At 35.7% G+C, this 19,815-nt stretch overlaps 1 protein-coding gene across 4 annotated transcripts in view; it reads left to right on the forward strand.

Moving 5' to 3' along the window:
• GRM8 (glutamate metabotropic receptor 8) overlaps positions 1 to 19,815 on the forward strand; it is a 331,978-nt gene that overhangs the window by 276,103 nt on the left and 36,060 nt on the right. For all 4 annotated transcript variants that reach the window (XM_090136829.1, XM_090136816.1, XM_090136825.1 and 1 more), the window contains exon 9: positions 17,245 to 18,180. In XM_090136829.1, coding sequence (XP_089992955.1) covers positions 17,245 to 18,180 — 936 coding nt within the window. The remainder of the gene's footprint in view (positions 1 to 17,244; positions 18,181 to 19,815) is intronic.

Below are 19,815 nucleotides of genomic sequence, written 5' to 3' on the forward strand. Positions count from 1 at the left end.
TAATCCTTGTGGGTGATTGTCAATACTCCGAATAATCATACTTGCAAATTAGAGCCTTTGATTGCCAATAGATCTGAGGGAACAGAGAGAATATTTTCAGTGGTTTCAGATAAAACTTTTATATTTATTGAAGACAAAGAAGTACTTTTTACCTTTTTCTTCTATACGGGGGATGTTTCTTAAATATAATACTTTTCCCACTGTATCCTTCTTTCTCCTGCAGAGCTTCATCTTGATAAAGATGCTGTGTTAGCTAGATATCCTCTATAGATACTTCTAATCCTAGTGCTACAGATGTTTCTACTTCAAATTATGTGGTAACATGCCATGAGCCACTTATGCTTTTGTTGGTCTATATAGCTTATAGCTTTTTTTCATTTATTTATTTTCTGTGACAGGAAATTAAATCATGGAAATGCTGATTTTGCAGTACAGTAAGCCTTTTGAACAATTACTTAAAAAAAGATTAGAAGATGTCTTGTACCTAACTAGTTGAGTCAAAAGTTTCCTTTTTCCCTTTCTATGTATTTTTATTTCCTTTCTCATAGGGAACTTAGTGATATTTTCACTGCTGAGTCTTGACTGCAGGTCACTGTTGTGTCATCACCTGGTAGCACACCCTGTTTGTTCTGAACACAACCCTCAGGATTCCTCTTTTACTCTCTGGCTCCTCAGAGTTTTCACTGCCTCTTCAGGTCCTTGTGGTCAAGCTTTGGACTTGTTCCTTCCTGCTGCAATGCTGGCTTCCACTTTGGGCAGAAAGTGCCAACCCTGGATAGCTAAAGACTGTGTCTTGCTCCCTGAGTGCTTCTTTGTCAGCAGACCTTACTACTGATGTAAAGGCTTCTAGCTGGGATACTGGTCTCTCCCTGTAGTCCTCAGTAACATTAATGCTCTCCTTTAGGCAGACTGACCTTTCAGATTTCCTCTGAAGCAGCTATAGGTTCCGGATATAGAAACTTTATGATTACTGCTACAAGTGTGCTTGTAATCCTTACAAAACACAGACGTGTGATAAGGTGATGTGTGGTATAAAAGCTAAATTTGCAAAGAGTTAAAATCTTCAAAATTTAAACTTTCACATGGTTTTTGAGTCTGAATAAAGTATCTTTGACGGATGTAAGGCAATTCTGAGGGCAGATATTTGGAAGCGTCAAACTACAGCATCAAAGAATCTTAGCTGACTTTTATATAATTATCACTTTACAAGATTCTTGCAATGTAAATTTGTATTCCTTTTAAAGTCATTTTCCTCTCTAAAGTTGCTTGAATTTAAATATTCCTAATGTACTGTAAATAATCAGACCTGAGAAGTTTGGCTTTTTTTAATCACTTTGATAGAAAAAAATCTTTGGTTTAGATCATAGGTTAAGCTAATATAGTTTATGGTTGTTTGCTTTCTTCATTTTCTTTCCTTTATTAGTAGAAAAAGATAACATATTTTCAGGCAACTTTGATAGTTTTCACTCCAAAATATTCTTCTTTTTATAATGGATTTAAAAAAAAAAAAAAAAAGTAAAACAGTTTTTTTGAATTTTTTTGTTTGTTTGTTTGTTTTTAAACAAAAGTTATGTTTTATTCATATTGCAACAATATTTTGCATACCAGGTCACACGTAATCGTTTTCTACAAATGTGTGGGTTTACAAATTTGGGCTCTCAACCATATAATCTCAGTAGGAGGAAAGTTAAAAACAAGCTTGCTTTTCCTAGCTCTTATGATTTGAAATCGACTTGCTTGCATGACTAATAGTGAATGTCCTCTTAGAAACTGTGTTCTGTATTGCTCATAGTGTAATAAAAGCTAGAAAGATATGTTAACTGATGGCTTTTTATTTTAGTGGCAAAAATGGAAATAGTTTCAGTCCTGAAGTTTTAATAATAATTTTCTCAGTTAACTTTATGACTTAGTAACCTATTCAGTTGTTTTGGGTTCATTTTTGAGAGGCTTTTTTCCTCTTTAAAAATGTTGTAGATTTCATTTCAAGCAAATACATTGTTTTTGTCTACCAAAATCTGTATTGAAAGAACCTAATCTGAAAAACTGTGTAGATACAAATGTATATTTTTCTGAGTTGATCATCTTTTAGTGATGTGGCAGGCACAATTAGTGGTGCTTTCATAATCAGACATTTAGCTAAAGCAGTTAAGAAGCTTGAGTAGAAATCCAATTATGTTAACTTAGTTCTTAAGGAAGGAAATGAATATCAAAGCACTGTAACTCTCAAGTAAAAATGTAGTCAAATTCTTAAGATGGAATTCACTTTTTTTTTTTTTTCTTCACAAAAGCACAGGAATTCAGATGAACAGAAAATGAAATTTTACAATATCTGACTTTTAACTTCCTCTTAGAAATAATAGGATGCATAAGCTCTCTGATTTATAGAGTGAATGCACTGATGAGATATATGACTCAGGGGCAGCAATTTTTTTCTGTGATGGTCTTGATTTATAACTAAGAAATCCATAAATTAAAATTACACTGATGCGATGAACTATCAGAGACAGCCATAATCACCATCAGCCTTAAGCACAGTGTTTGGTGAACTAGTAAAATTTGGGAACTCCGCATCAAGAATGAGCTTCCCTTCAGGCAGCCATATCACAGGAAGATTTAAATCAGTGTTTGATTTCTCTTCTTCTTTGCTAGCAGTCTTGTAAATTATGTATCTAATCCTGGAGGAAACTATCAACACTGACATTAGTCAATTCTTTTTAGAAGTAACAGATTCAAAATGCATTAGTTCCCTTTCTTCTGACATGATAACAGAAAATGATTCACGAAGCTTGTGGTATTTTCTCTAACTGTGGCAAACAAGTTTCAAGCTTTGCTGTAGGCCACAGTATTTCATTAAAGAAGCCAAAGTTCCTTTGGTAGCTATTACATAATCTATATATTTTTTTTTCAAACTGCTGAACATAACTTCTGTGTCTAACAAAAAACACTGCCATGAAATAAACAACAGGAACACTTAGTGCCGTATATGATTTTAACTGTAAACAAAATATGACAAAAAATATTGCCTGCAGGGTATTCTTCTGCCCACAAGGCAATAAAGTTCAAACTTACACTCTCTCCTTACACTCTCTCCATGTTATCTGCCTGAAAATTGTTGATGCTGGGTTAAAAATAAGTCACTGAGACAAGTAAAAGTGTTTGGGTTCTTCTATTTTTTCTCAAAATTATATTGCCATCTTCCTTTATTCCATAAAGGGCTAGAAGTCAAGTAGAAAGAGACTATCATGTTTTTTTGAAGAGTACTTATGACTTATGTTTTACAAGACTTGTCTTGGTCTTAGCACTGGTCAGTAAGTGTGACTCAGGATTCATTCTTCTTTACTGTCCAAATCAATATAGTTCAATATGGAAACTGTATCACTAAGGACAAATGCTGCACTCAAGAGATTGGTCAACATTATGCTGCAGTAAATGCAGCCTGTGTACCAGCCAGCGAAGCGTAAAACATAAAATAGAAATGGGATTTTATGATTTTGAAAAACTGCATGTGGTATTATGCAAAAAATAAAATAAAATAAAATAAAATAAAATAAAATAAAATAAAATAAAATAAAATAAAATAAAATAAAATAAAATAAAATAAAATAAAAAAGGTGAAAAAAGTGCTGAAGATCCAAGGCCATTGGGAGAACCCAAGAATAATGACAGTTTGTCTTCTTTATGAAGCTTTTTTTCTGCGTTAGTCTTAGCAGTAATTTTTTTTAATGAAACAGACATTTTGACTGACTCTCTAAAGAAAAACAACTGGCAAAAAAAACAAAAGCTGCTAAGAAAATTTCCTGAATTTGGATAATCATTTGTTCTTCATTAGAATGGTACCAGATTGCCGTTGAATCAACCTCTACTTGAGAGTTAGTTTGCATAGGGATTTTTCCCACATTGTCAGAGTGAGTGAAAGTCGGGTTTTTCAAATGAAAAATGGAGCTGCAATTACAAATTTGGCTGTAAATTCTTCATAGGTTTCTTGAGTAGAAAATTCATAGGATTTTTTTTTTTTTTTCTGTGATAATTCTGTGTAGGGATTGTTATTAGAATGAAATATTCTTTAAATAGTCACAACCAAGACTGCAGAGTATTCTTGTTTATTTCAGAAAGCAGAAAGAAAGCATTACCATTCATGACGAATAAAATGAATCATTTTTGTTTTAAAATAATATTTTTTTTTCATAGAATTACAGAATCATAGAATGACTTGGGTTGGAAGAAACCTTGAAGACCATCTAGTTCCAAGTCTCCTGCCATGGGCAGGCTTTCCTTCACCAGCTCAGGCTGCCCAGGGCCCCATCCAATTTGGCTTTGAGTGTCTCCAGGAATGGGGTATCCAGAGCTTCTCTGGGCAGCAGTACCAGTGCCTCACTATCCTCTAACATCTAACCTAAATCTCCTCTCTTTTGTTTTAAAATATTCCCCCTTCTCCTATCACAATCAGACCATGTAAAAGTTGCTCCCCCTCCTGCTTATAAGCTCCCTTCAAGTACTGGAAGGCTGCAAGGTCTCCCCAAAACCGTCTCATCTGCAAGCTGAGCAAGTCCAGGTCCTCAGCCTTTCTTCATAGCAGATCTGCTCTAGCCCTTTGATCATCTTTATGGCTCTCCTTTTTCACATTAAAAGCAAATGTGCAATAATAGAACAATATGAAATCAGAATCTTTTATATGTATTCTTGGAGAGCTTTGCATTCAAATATAGAACTTCAGAGCTGCACCTGTTTTACTCTGCAGTGGTGTGGCTTTTAGCGTAAACAAACATTACTGGGCATTTAGATTAAGCACAGCCAGCAGCAAGTCTTCAGTAAGTTGCTTTGTGAGGTACCAGTGTGAAACTTGGACTATCAGCATTTTTTGTTCCCCAGTCCTTTCCATTTTTCTCCTCTCCCACACAGCAATTTGTATATGTATTATAATTTAAAGACTGAGCTGCCCTTTAAACCTAGAAGCAAAATGTTCATGCTTAAAAGCTTAAAAATGGTAGATTAGATGATATTTAATTATTGTGCATTTGTGTTACGTAATGGCAGTCTGCTACTAAATTAAAATTCATTAAATAGAAAATGAATCAGACATTTTGAGATGTTGAAAGAGAATAACCAACAGTTAGTAGTACATTACTGTCTTTTTTTTCTGTTTGCTTTCTTGTAATTTGTCTTCATTTCATTATTAATATAATTTCTTTAGCATACTCATCTAATATTTATTTCATCCTGTTAAGTCCTCAACCATCTTCTTTTCAGCTGTGAAAGATAAGAAGTGAATCACTTAGCCCATTTCCAAAATGTTTCATCACTGCTCTTAGTGGTGATATTGTGACCTTAATTACAGTTTAAGACAGGGAATGGAAAATGGTGGCTAATTTTTTTTTTTCACAGTAAACAGACTTAGTGGGGAGTGGGACAATAAAATGTGCCAGGAGTGACTGGGACACTGCAATAAGGATTTCAGTAACTTGGTAAATTTCCCCTTTTAGGGAAAGCAGAGGTTTTGCAGTGATTAACTGAGATTTGCATTGCCAGATCCTATTGCTGCAGTGAATTCATAAATGAATGATGTAATCCATCTTTTCTCTTCCCCATCACTATGACCTCAGTAGCAAAACTGTGACTTCACTTCCAGAAGTAGATTATCAGGAAAGTGTCCAGATGCAAACAGTGAGAATGATCAACCTTCTAAAAGTATGCATGTGGGGAAAGGTTGAACAGAGTAGGACTGCTTAGTCTATAAAAGACTGAACTGAAGGAAGTTATGCTAATCTCTTTCAATACTGAAAAGATTAATCAGAAAAATAATGTATTGTTAGTTAATTTGGCTGTTAGAAAAAGTGGATTTGAGTTACAGTAAAAGTGTTTTAATATGAGCATGCAGGAAAATTTTAAAGTTGAGGATAATTAAGCATTGGGTTGCACTGCCTGCCAGGCTGGGCAATCTTCATCACCATGGGCTGGTTGGAGCACATGAGCTGTGCAGATTGATTTTGATGTAACTCATGCAGATGTGGGGTCAGAGGAATACTCCAGAGATCTCAGTCAGACACAATTTCTTAAGGTTTCCAGATTTTATTTGTTTCGTTTGATTTTCTAGTAATCCCCTCAAAGGCAGATTTCTTGTATGCTTTCAGCAAATACTGGGAAAGACACACACAACTGAACTTAACACGTAAGGTTTCTCAATTGAATGCAAGACTAAATATTTAGCAAGAACACTAGAAGAATGCTGAAACAGATTTATTAGCTTATAAACTTAGTTACTTGCTTAAGATTCCCTATTGCTTCTATCCCTCAGGTTGTGTATTCCATTAGTAGATAGGGACAGATTTGCTATGAATTCACAAAGTGCTTTCCATCCACACATAAGACTTTAGACTGGTCTTGTTTTTTAATGAAAGAATACATAGCATTTCCCAAATTAATTAATTAGTTAATTAATTAATTTTTTTATGTCTATGTAGAAAAGCTTACTATTGTGACAGTGGTGATTTCTTTTACCCTACTATATCTCAGCAAAGCATTTTTCCTGTAGTGAAAAGCAACACAGAAACCCTACCCTTAAAAATATTTAAAATGCGTTATTAAGTATTATTCTTATAAATATAAAAAATAGTTCCTTAAATAGGCATTCTTTAAAACCATAAAGACAGTCTAAAGACATTTAGCTCTTATGAGAATGCATTGCGATGTTTCTATTTGTCTGATCCAGTTATGATCTGTTTTTTTTATTTGTGTTCAAAATATGTAGTACCTGAAATCTGCCATATTGTGCTACAGGAGAAGGCAGCGAAAGGGTTCTCAAGAGACTATTTAGCCCTTCCATAAAGATAGTATCTTGTGACTCCAAGGATAAAGACTTTACAGCCTCTGAGGACATTCTGTTCCATTTGTTAACTACCCTTATAACTCTGAAGTATCTTATAAATACCCAGTTAGTTCTCATTGCTGTAATTTAAGCCCTTTACATATCTTGTTCACTGTTCATGGAGAGGAGCACATCCTCATCCTTTTTATGTATTTGAAGATGGTTGTTTTACCCCCTAGACTGAATGATTTCTCCAGGCTGTACAACCTGAAGTTATTCAGTTTAGTTCCTCAGATCATGTTTTATAGAAACATATGTGATCTTTGCTGATTTCCTCTGGACTTCACATTTGATTTTAATTCAGACTGAACCACAATGATCCAACCTTCATAAAGTGCTCTGTCTGATCTCACTAGCAGAGAGTGTAGGAGAAACTTCATTTAATGTACTCACTGGTAGAGAGTAAATGTGAAAGATTATTTTATCTGTCTGTGCCTTTCAGGATGGCATATGGCTTTTTTTGGTAATATTTAATATTGATCAACATGTGATCTACATCATAGCTCTGAAATCTCAATTTATGAAGTGCTGCTATCTCTCTGTACTTCCTATCTTGTAAAGCTTTACCTTGTTAAACTGCTTGCTTCTTTTTTTCTCAGATCCTTTTCAGTTAGGCAGTGTTATGCGGATTAAGTACTCTGACCTTCAGTGTAGCTCCAACCTTGTTCTATCTAGTGTTACTACTCAAATTTCATCACTATATATTCTGTTTTATCATCCAAACTTTATTAAATGTTTTTTACAAGTATTGAATGAAAGCAGACTGAGAACAAGTTCTTTCCAGGCCCCACCTTATACCATCCCTTCCATTCTGACAGCAAATCAATGACATGTTTTATCTTTCCAGAGTTTTCTGATATAATTCACACTCAGCCCTTCGGGGCTAGGTCTGTTTCAATAGGTTGCTTATGACTGAGAGTGTAATTTGAGATGGTGTCAAAAATCTTTCTAATGTTAAGATAAATGACAACTACCCGCTTGTCTCTCATCCACGATGCCTGTTATCTTCCCACAGAAGGAAATGTGACAGCTTATTGTTGACAGATCCCTGTTGGCTATTATTTGTCTTGTTTATTTGTTTTATCTGTTTTCAAAATGTGTTTGTTTATTTCTTTTGGGATTTTTTTCTGGGAATTCAAGTTAGACCAATAGTTCAGTTAATTTGATAAATTCTTGACTTTTTGTCCCCTTTTCATAGCATAAACACTATATTTGTGGATGCCCCATTCCTGGAGATGTTCAAGGGTAGGTTGGATGGAGCCCTGGGCAGCCTGAACTGGTGGGTGGTAGCCCTGCCCACACCAGAGGTCTGGAACTGAGTGGGCTTTTCGATCCCTTGCAACCAAAGCCATTCAATGATTCCATGGTTTACAATTTGCAAGTTTTCCATACTTTCCCATAGAGTCTAAATTGTTTTCCAACTCCTCAGTTAGTTATTTGTGTATCATAGAATAAATCTCAATATGCTTAGTCTTTATGGAAGTCCCTGACTTCCTGAAGTGCTCTTATTTGGAATGTTTATCATTCTTTCCTTAGCAACAAGGATTATTTCTCTCCTCCTCACCCTTAGTAAATGCATTGGGTAGTGTTTTCTCTAGCTTAAACTTCTTCCTCATTGAGCTTATTTTTTTCTGAAATAGAGTTAATTTTCCTCCTAATAGCTATTTTGGTGCTCATTTTGGGATTTAGGGTGAGAATAATGTTGATAAGACATTGATGTTCTAGTTATTGAAAAGCAGCGCTGGAAGTCGAGGATGTTTCAGCTTCTAATGGTGCCCTGCCAGCAAGGGGGCAGAAGTGTGCACATGGAGCAGGGAGGGCACAGAACCAGAAAAGCTGACCCAAATAGGACATCCCACACCATGTGATGTCATATTGAAGGAGGAGTTGGTTGGGTGCTGCTTGGAATCTGGCAGGGGCATCAGTTGGCAGGTGGTGAGTAATTGCATTGTGTGTCACTTTTTTTGTACACCTTTTTGTCATTATTATTCTTTTTCTTTTCCATCCTATTACACTATCTTTATCTCAACCCATGTGATCTACCTTTTTAAATTTTCTCTCCCCATCCCACTGGGCAAGAGATTGAGCAAATAGCTGCATGGTGCTGAGCTGCCTGCCAGTTTAAACCACAAAACACATGCTTGTTTTTTTGCCTGCCAGATCACTAAGTCTCTTTGCAGAATTTTCAATGCAGTTATTGACACTTCATTCTTAGCTTCAGCAGAGGCTTGGCAGAGAGCTCTCCCCCTGCTGCTGAAAATCTTAGTATAAATCACAGTCTGTTTGTTGCCATTTCTGAAATAGCTCAGACTTTCAGACTTTCTACATGTGATTTTGTTACCTGGATGGAGCTATGTTTGAAAGCTCTCTGTGATTTCCTTTTTTTATGTAGTGCTGAAAATCTAAAATGAGTAGAATGGAAAGATCTGACTGTTCCCTAAATGGAGCTGACAAAGGTGGCATGAGCTATTATAGTGCAAGCTACCTTAGAGGAATATCAAAATCTACATCTCAGTGTTGAGGACTTTGCAGTGCTTCAGGGTAGAAGATACTGCATGCATTAGCAGCTATTTTCCTTAAAAAAGGTTAGACAAATAAATCAGGAATGGTTTAGTGATACTTCTCTTGAAGTGGGGAAATAAACTTGATCCCCACATTTCAATCAGACTTCTCTGTTCCTCTGTCACAGTGAATTGTGTTACAGTTCTGCTGAGGAGAGAGCACCTTTGATCAAAATTTCAAGTGCTTCACTTTGCTGAAATGCTTTTCAGAGGTCGAGGACCATAAGATCACATGACCTTCCAGTTCTGTTTCCTGTTATTCTTCGGGTGGTCAACTTTGTGCTTTCTGTCTTGCTGACACTAGTGCTTGAATGGAAATATTTGGGAAAAAAAAAAAAAAAAAGTTTGGCTAATTTATAGTTTTAAAAAAAGAAATACTTAAGTAATATTAAAGGTGTATAAATTTATGCTCTTGTTGCCAAAAACTTCACTGAAGTTATTGGACTGGTCTAAATCTGCATGAGTTCTAGTGCAGGACATAGTATCTATCAAGAAGTCCATCATGAAAGCATTGGGGACAAAATTTCCCAGTGACTAAACATAAGTTCTGGTGACTTTTTGTCATTAGAATATAGGGATCCTTCAGTGGATTAGCCAGCAAGTAAAGATGAAGGCCTTTTACATTCAGATAGTATTTGTGATTAAACCCTTGTCTTCTTTCTTTTAACTCTGAGGAGTGGAAGTGAAGGAGAATCCAAGCACCACTGAGAATGAAAGTTATCTACAAATTGATGGGAATATAGCTCTGAAGAACTGGATTGGACAGATCTGACTCAAACAGTAACTGAGGCAACTTTAAGAGCAATAGATTTGATAGGGAGCAAGTTTGTTATGGATATTAGATGCTTTATCAATAAATGCAACTACTCCATTAAAGTAATGATAGCATGGAACTCATGCAGAGCTAAAAATACTCCCTGGACACATAGGAAATGATGTTAAGGAAATCTTTGCCAGGGCTGAACTCCTTTTATTTTCTCAAAGTGCTACATTTTTGAAGTATGTTACAGGCTGTTTCTGCTTGATCTACAAGAAAAAGAATATTCCCAAACCTTGTGGTTCAAACAGACTTAATACTAGTAACGTCTTATCACTTGACAGGAAAAGGATGAAGGTGAAGATTGAGGGTTTCCTTTCAAAGTAGCATTTTTCCTTTAAAAAAAAATCTGACTATGATAAGGGTTGTGGGTTTGTTTCTTTGTTGTTTTTGTTTGTTTGTTTCTTTCTTTCTTTTATTTTGAGTTTTTAAACATACTTTAGTTAGTTATGAGTTGATCTGCTTTTAGTAGAATATAATGACTTCAGTCCCCATGTGTGCATCATAACTTACATAGGAATAGGGCACCAAAATGCTCATTAAAATCTCCCAAGTGCATTCAAGTCCATGTAAAGGCAGTGAGACTTTCTGAGTAATAATATTCCATAGAAGCTGTCTATTTGAAAATGATCTGCATAAAGAATAATTTTAGAAACCTGATTTGCAGTCTGATCCCTCCATAATAATGATATATTTTTGAAATACATACGAGTACTTGCAAATTACTTTCAAAAAATCTAAAGTCTGCTGATGTCATCTTGAATAGGATATTTCTATGTCATAAAACTATTAAGGAAATGGCTGGGAGGAGGGGGAGGACATGGTCTTGTTTGGAAATAAAGAGCCTATCTCCAGAGGCAGTTGCTTTAGTAGTAATTAAGATTCATGTTTCCAAAAGAAAAAATATATTGCTTGTATTGAATAGAAGTGCCTACAAGGTTGCAGTAAATTTCCATCTAATATTTGAACTGAGCAGTAACAGTAGCTGTTTACGTGATGACCTGCTAATTGCTACAGTTTGTGCCAGTCTACTTCCCAAGACACCTGAGAATAAAGTGATTTTCCTTGCACTGTGTGTGCACTAATAAATCTGGCATCTAGCAAATCAAGGAGACTATATTCCAGCTCCTACTTTTGTATTAGCAGTCTATTAGAATTGTAGAATAGCTTGGGTTGGAAGGGACCTTGGAGATCATCTGGTTCCAACCCTCTGCCATAGACAGGGTTGCCCACATCATTTAGTGTCAGTACTTCTGGAGCCCACAAGTGCCAGCCAAATCAGAGTTAGAGAAAAGTAGTCTTTAATATAAACAGATCCTGAACTGTGTGCAAAGACAGCATCTTAAGACTGGGATTTAAAGTCTGTAAAATACTACTCTCTTTAGATTGTGATACAATAGTGTGATTATTCCTTGTTTATGATTTTCACACTATCCTCTCCCATGTAAATACTGTATGATTTAACTGGCAAGGCTGGTTTCTTAAAGTCTCAGCACACTGAGTGTGCAATCAGAGGAACATACTTCCGTTGATAAAGCAAGACTGATATTTAACCTTTTCTATTTATGATCACAATAAACTTGATATCTTTTTGCACTATTTTCTCTTTGCACATATCTCCTTTATTTACTTGTTTGTTTGCTTTGCCTTAGCTGAGACTAACTTGTCAGTGCAGACAGATTAAAAATACATTCTCTTAGATAGAGACTGTGGCTACAGGAAGCTGGAGATGAGAAGAAAGATGTTGACATGCTGAGGAAGTAAAACAGTTATAATGTTTCTTGTGTAAATTCTTTGAATTATATTGCTCACTTTTAAAAGAAAAAAAAAGTGTTTTAATCATGCATTCTGATATAAGTACTTGCCAGGCAAAAGCCCTTCTAGAGCTGAGAGATGGAGATAAGTTTAGGCTCTGGCATCACTGAGATTCAGAAAATAAAATATCTCTACTTAAAGATTTTATCACTTTTTAAACTTAAGTGCCTTCACTGCTCTTGTCTGCATGACAGCTTCCTTCCAGACTGAGCAAAGCTGAGGTTCAAGCAGGTTAAATAACATGCCCAAGGTCACCAAGAAAGTCAGATTGTAACAGAGCTATATATACTCTAAGCAAATCATAGAGTCATAGAATCACTGAGGTTGGAAAAGACCTTCAAGATCTTCAAGTCCAACCACAACCAAACCATACTACCCTAACAATCCTGTGCTAAATCATATCCCTGAGCATCACATCCAAATGGATTTCAAACACATTCAGGAATGGTAACCCTAACCCTAACCACTCTAACCCTGGCCCTCAACCACCTTCCTGGGGAGTCTGTTCCAGTGCTTAACAACTCCTTCTGTAAAGTTTTTCCTGATATCTAAACTAAACCTCCCCTGGAGCAATTTGAATGACATTGAAGACCAAATCTGTGCAACCATTCTGCAGCACTACTTTCAAATAATTTATATTTTACCTTCCCTCCTGGTCTTTTTCCCTCTTTGCATAAAGTCAGGCTTCTCAGGCTCTTCTTCAGTCATGTCTGACATTTGACTGCATTAATTTTCAACTGGTTTGGTAAAAACAAAGAAACGTATTATGTTCTTTACAAATTTTTAGGAATATCTGTGCCTTGAGTTCCAGAGAAAGATGTCTTAGTTTTTAGGAAAACATCTGTATGTGGTGAGCGAGGTAAATAATTCTAAGAAATTACAGAAAATTTTGTAATGATAGTGATTTGAGACTGCATTTGACAAGCTGAATTCACTCCAGTTTATTTTCTAGTGTTTTCCTTTCAAGTATATTTTTTGCCCTTGACTTATTTCCATTCTACACGTGCTTGCTTAAATGTTTGTAAGTTTAGTCTGTAAGTATGCCCAGCTATTCTCTAGAGGGATAAAATCTGTCTAGCAGGCTGAATGCAATGATCATTATATTTAAGCTCATAATGAATTCACTTTAGTTGAACCAGTTTCAGTTTAATTTTGGTGTGCGATGGTTCAGATGACTTGATTGGACAAGGTACATTAGAGACTGGAACTTCTACTCTGAGAGTAGATGCATTAGACAATTCAAAAAGCTAAATATTGGACTAAATTGCCTTAACTCATTCACTTGCTGTGCTCCTCTGATGAACCTTTTTGTCAGAAGGGAAATACTTCCAGAAACTTGAGGCAGACGTAAGTATAGCTCTTAGTAACAGCAGCAGGGGATGTTTCAAACCTTTGTCATTTTTTATATCTGAGAATCTGAATATGTTTTAAAAGACATATGAAGCTGTATGTGAGAGCCTTTATGCTTCTGAAGATCTTTGCTAAGTAGTCAAATAAGATGTTAACTTGCTTCTATATTTCTTGCAGAATGCACTGTTTACATTCCCCTGTCCATATTTTGCATAATTCTATTCATTAGAATAATATTCGTAAACACGTATTTTTCATTTTTAGATACATTTCTAGCTCTGAGATAAGACTTCAAACATGAAAATTACTGCAGTTGATAGTGCAACGTAATCCAAAACATTAAAATACAGTCCAGCTAAGTCCTTGATATAAATCCTCTGAAGTTTATCGAAGTGCTTTGTATTATCACCCCTTGGTGAATTATGTAATTGATAATTATTGCCATTATCATGAAGAATGAAAAACAGGGTGTTCTTGTATGTTTAAATGGTTCAGAAATTGTATGTGACCTATTAACAGCATTTTGGTCGGTCTCCTTCAGTTGCTTGGAGCATTGCTAGATGAATGAACTGCTCAGTTGTTGGAGGAATATAGGTGCCAGGAATGTGAATGTGCTTTTTGTACAGTGGCATGTAAATCTCATCTTGTTTGATCCCATTTCTCAAATCATTAATTTTTAGCTTTGTTATTAGATATTAGAGAAAATTGTATTTGTAATGTTCATGAAGGATAGAGGTGTTTACTCAATTTTGATATGAAATGGTATTTCCTCGGTGTTTTGATGGTTTAGTGAACTGTGAACCTTAGTGCTGCAAATTAAAGCAAATTGCCACTCCATCAGGCAGATATCTCACATAAGGATGATTTTTATGTCTATTTAAATAGCAATGAAGCCATTCTCTTTCTGTATCGTGTTGCATTTTGTAGAAATTGAATATGTGCCTTACAGAAATGCTGTCACACTCTTTCAGATATTTTTACTGTAGTAAGTATTGGAATTGTTGAAAACAAAATCTGGTGATAGGGGAACATGAAGTATTCCATGACAACGCATCAATCTATCAGACAATGCAAATTCAGTGCAGCTACTACAATGAAGTTGATAATAATCACTATTAAATTAATTATATTAATGGTAATAAATACAGACCCAGCCAACCCAGTCCATCTGATCTAAAAATATATATTTTACACTGAATTTAGTCTTTTCATATGTCACACTGTAGTGAAAAGCAGCTAGCTGATGTCACATGAAAATGAAAGTTACAAAAATAAGTCTTCTATAATCCAAATTTACCTAAGGCTACTTAAAGAGCTGAGACTCACACAGCCCTAGCAGGTTCTGAGCAGTATAAAGACTGCTAAAGACCGAGAAATTTTGATCAATAAGGGCTGAAGACCTGCATGACTTTCTTGTATTTTCTTTTCATGTCAAAAAAAACCCTTCTCTTATTCCATTTTTCCATTTTTTTTCTCGTCATTTTCATTCACCCATGAGAATCCTGTTTAAAAGTGTATAACTAAAGTTAAGCTATTCTGATGTTAGTTTTGCAGTATTTGAATTTATAAATCACTTTGGAGCAGGTTTTCCAAAGCATTTAGATGATAAAAACTGCATGTGGAAAAAGAGTAGGATTTTCAAAAAGAGATAAAGCGTATAGGCTCCCATTTAAATTAATTAACTGAACTGAACAATTTCCCCTTGGCAATTTTGAAAATTCCACTGCTATGTATTTCTGTCTACTTAAAAAAATCTGGTTTTTGAAGGAGGCTAAGCATTCAGAAACTCCTTTTGAATTTGATGACAATTATAGGTATTCAGCAGTTCTGAAAATTATACAGTATGCATGACTGTATGTTCCAGAATGTCTCTGATGATCCTCCTCTTTCTTGTATATCAGTTCCTACTATCATATATTTTCTAAATTTAATCTCAGAGAAGATGTGGGTTCACTAGTGCTGTAACCTATGGATAGAAAATTAATGACACGGGTGAATATTCTGCACAGATTCAAGAACCCAGAAAGCTGACACATACATTTGATAACTGGAAAAACGGATAGAGCTTTAAGAACTTTGTTGTAATAAACAGTCCTTGGCTGTTTTTCTTTATTAAATTCATATCATGGAAAAAAAAAAAAAAAAAAAAAAAAAAAGTAGACCAAGAATACAGACAAGGAGTGCTGCGTGTTATGGATATGTGGGAATTACTTCAATAACCAAAAGTAGTATGGCTTTTCAGTGAACTGGATTGCTTCTGGCTGAAATGAAAACAGAAGATACTCCCCAGAAGGACATCTCAGTCTTCTTTAATCATTACTCAGTTTAGTCATTAATCAGTCCCAAATCAGCTGATGTCCTTCAATGACTCAGGGGTCTCACTGAGTTGCCCGTGTGAGCATGTTCCTCTTCATTACCATGTGGTCACTTGTTTGCCCTTTTGCATGTCAAATGACAGTCCTGCACTGTGCAGAAGGGACAAAGGAGACAAAGAGCTAGTCTGCATGCTTCTCTTGTATTGAGCCTGTGTATTACAGTGACATGGTACTCAAAGGAAGGAAGAGAAGGCTGGACATGCTACATTGTGGTTTTCTCTCAAGTCTGTTAAAAAACGACTGGAAAAATAAACCTTTAAGGCCAAAATTATCCCTCTTGATAAGCTGTCCCCATTCTGTCTTCCTCCAGAAGGAGCTGAAAACACTCCTGACACGTGAAGTTTTGTTACTGCTATTTCACTTATAAATAAAACCTCTAAATTGAATGAAAGTGCTAAGTACTTAGTAGACAAGAACAAGGTGAGTCCTTCATGTTCGAGTGCCTACTGCCTAACAAAGGAATAAAAGATGGAGAATGGGAGCATGGCAGAGCAAATCTGGTGCCTTTAAGAAATTATTTGCTCTGCAAACTGCTCTGGATCACTCAGTGTGACCTCTTGCAGAACACGCTGTTACTAAGGGTGGGCTAAGGGTTGCTGGGACTAACTTGAGTGATAATTTTAAGCCAGAGACACTTTAAATCTGTTAATTTCCCATACAGGTTTTATGTGGGGAATATGCATGAAGAATAGACAAGAGAATGAAAAAAAAAAGCATATTTATTTCATTAATGCTCTGCTGTGAGAAATTTGGGACTTCCAAAGAAAGACTGCACTGTGTGCATCTGCTTTATACTACAAAAAGAATCTTGGAATTTTTAAGTCAGGAGAGCTAAAGTGTAGTCATGACATCTTTTTCCATTATCATTCAGAAAGCAGTATATATTCATTTTTGTCTTCTGGAAATGAAAACAAAACTCCTTTGTGAGTTTTCAAACTCAGAAAGTAAAAAAGTGTGAAATACCAACTTTCATGGAAGACATGGCATTATATTTCCTATATATTGATGTTTTGTTCTGACAAAACTGATGCAGGGAGATTTCAATCTTTTTCTTCACTGTGCCAAAAATTTGAAACTCATGTAGCCTTATTTTGTAATTAAATGTTTGAGAACTAGTGGTACTTATATTTGCATATGATTAACTTTTAAAGCGCTGTGTACAGGGTTTTTTGCTTTTAAAGCAGCCATGAGTCAATAAATATCCTTGCAGATGTCAATTTGGTCAGCAGTAAAGAGGTAAATAGAAACTAATGACACTCATCGAGCCGGTGGCATGAATGATTTATTGGACACAACCATTTAACACTTTCATAAAGTCAATACATGGGGAAGAAACAGGTTTCTTATTATGGTAAACTGCATTTGAACTGTCAGCATGTAGTGATTTATGACGAACGTGTGGCCAGGATTAGGATATTATAAATGGGAGTAAATAGAAGGCTCATTAATTTTTTATACCCGCAGGTAGAAGACATGCAGTGGGCTAATAGAGAGCACACTCATCCGGCATCTGTCTGCAGCCTACCCTGTAAAGCTGGGGAAAGAAAGAAAACCGTGAAGGGGGTGCCCTGCTGCTGGCACTGTGAACGCTGCGAAGGGTACCACTACCAGGTGGATGAATTCAATTGTGAACTGTGCCCCATCAATAAGAGACCGAATGCCAACCGTACAGATTGCCAGCTTATCCCCATAATCAAACTGGAGTGGCATTCCCCATGGGCCATTGTGCCCGTCTTCATAGCTATCCTTGGTATAATTGCCACCACCTTCGTCATCGTGACGTTTGTCCGGTACAATGATACTCCGATTGTCAGGGCCTCTGGACGGGAGCTCAGTTATGTGCTCTTGACTGGGATTTTTCTCTGTTATTCCATTACTTTTTTAATGATTGCCACTCCTGATACAGTGATCTGCTCATTTCGGAGGATCTTCCTAGGACTTGGCATGTGTTTCAGCTATGCTGCCTTGCTTACCAAAACAAATAGAATTCACAGAATATTTGAACAGGGTAAGAAATCAGTCACAGCTCCCAAATTTATTAGTCCAGCTTCCCAGCTGGTGATCACTTTCAGTCTCATATCCTTGCAGCTTATTGGAGTCTTCATCTGGTTTGCTATTGATCCACCACACACCATAGTAGATTATGGAGAGCAGAGGACTCTTGAACCAGAAAATGCCAGGGGAGTTCTCAAATGTGACATTTCAGATCTGTCTCTCATTTGCTCCCTTGGATACAGTATTCTCTTGATGGTCACGTGTACTGTTTATGCTATTAAAACAAGAGGGGTTCCAGAGACCTTCAATGAAGCAAAACCCATTGGATTTACTATGTACACAACCTGCATAATTTGGTTAGCTTTTATTCCAATCTTTTTTGGTACGGCCCAGTCAGCAGAGAAGGTAAGTGGTGAATTTACAAATCAAATACTGTACTCTCTTTATTTTTTGTCTTGCAATACTTGTAAAACTGCAACATTTTCGCTCGAAAGATTTAGTAGTTCTAAGTGCTAATTACGAACAGAGTCTCAGGATTCATAGAAAATAAAATATGTGATTGAAATGGTAGGTTTCCTGCATTTCAACACAAGGTATTGAATGTGACTGTGGATAATAATGTTGGCATTTTCTTGCTATATCCTTATTTTAAATGACTGTTTCTGTTGGTGCTCATTACTGCCCTTCTCTGATGCTCCAGCCTGTTATGTGAAGCCTATAAGTCTTTATAATCCACAGATCTGATAGCAACAGCTATGTTTCAAAAGTCCAAGAAGATCAATATACATTTGTCAAAAATAATAAAGAAGAATGCCTGGACAGAATGAAAACAATTACTATTCCCTCTGATTGACACATATAATTTAAATAAGATGAGTGAATGAAGCATATGTGAAATCACCTAAGGCACTTATTATTGTCTCAGAGGGAAAACTTTATCCGGATTTTTTAATGAGAAGTTCAACACTGCGCGCTTGGTTATGTGCTATTCCTTTTTCAGTTGGCACAGTTCTTTCCTGGTATCAGTCATGCTGAGACCATACAAATCATACAATTTAACTCTCCCTCTCTCTGTTCTAATGGGAAGACAAGGATAAATATATATTGTGTGAGTTTGTAGTCAGCTGATAGTGATGAAGAGAATGAGTTAGGCCATAATAAGAGCAATAATAGCAACATCACTCTTCAAAACTGCAAATCTGTAAGATTTGGAAAAATCATAAAATAAGAAAATAAAGTCTTCACTCCTTTACTCTTCACTCCTTTAATTCTTTTCCCTTTCACCAGGTGATTTTTATAATGTTTTTATGTACATGTATTGAATTTAATTAATTCAGTGGAAAAGTTAGCATGTATCCACTTTTAATTGCTCAAAAGTTTAACATGTTCCTGGTTCAAGTGACACTCTTGCTTGTAGAATAAAGAAATAGATCCATATGTATTAAAAAAAAAAAAAAAAAAAAAAAAAGTCTGTTAATTCACATGGATTAACTGTATGGTGAAAAGCGTGTGGCAGAAAAAAACATTTTCCACACTAAAAAATGAAGTAAGCAGGCTTACTGAATTGGATAAGGCTTGATTTCCACAGCTATTTGTATTAAATCAGAATAAATGAGTAATAAGATAATGCCATATTATAGACACACCAGATTTAAAAAGGTCTGTTTGATATAAGAAAACAGATTCAGGTGCATTGTATTTAAATTCTGAATTTCTGTGAGTGTGCTCAGTTTTAAGTCAGAAAAAGACTTTGTAGCACATTTGTTTTAACAGCTTGGTCCAGTATGTTTTATGGTAAGTACCTATAACAATACAAATGCATTTCTGAGTACTGAAACACAGAAAATAGTACTTGGCTGGAAACTAGGCAGTGAGGTCCGATTTACAATTGTTTCATCTTAGCTTGTAGTAAAGGATGATTTTGGTTTTGACATCTGTAGATGGGATTAATGTATACATTAATTTGTCATATGAAATCCAAGACTAAATAGATAAATTATACTAAATCAAACAGCTTCTACACTAAATTTCACTTCTTAG

This window comes from Phasianus colchicus, chromosome 1 (assembly GCF_987193195.1).
Source record: "Phasianus colchicus chromosome 1, bPhaCol1.hap1.1, whole genome shotgun sequence".
NCBI classification, from domain to species: domain Eukaryota; kingdom Metazoa; phylum Chordata; class Aves; order Galliformes; family Phasianidae; genus Phasianus; species Phasianus colchicus.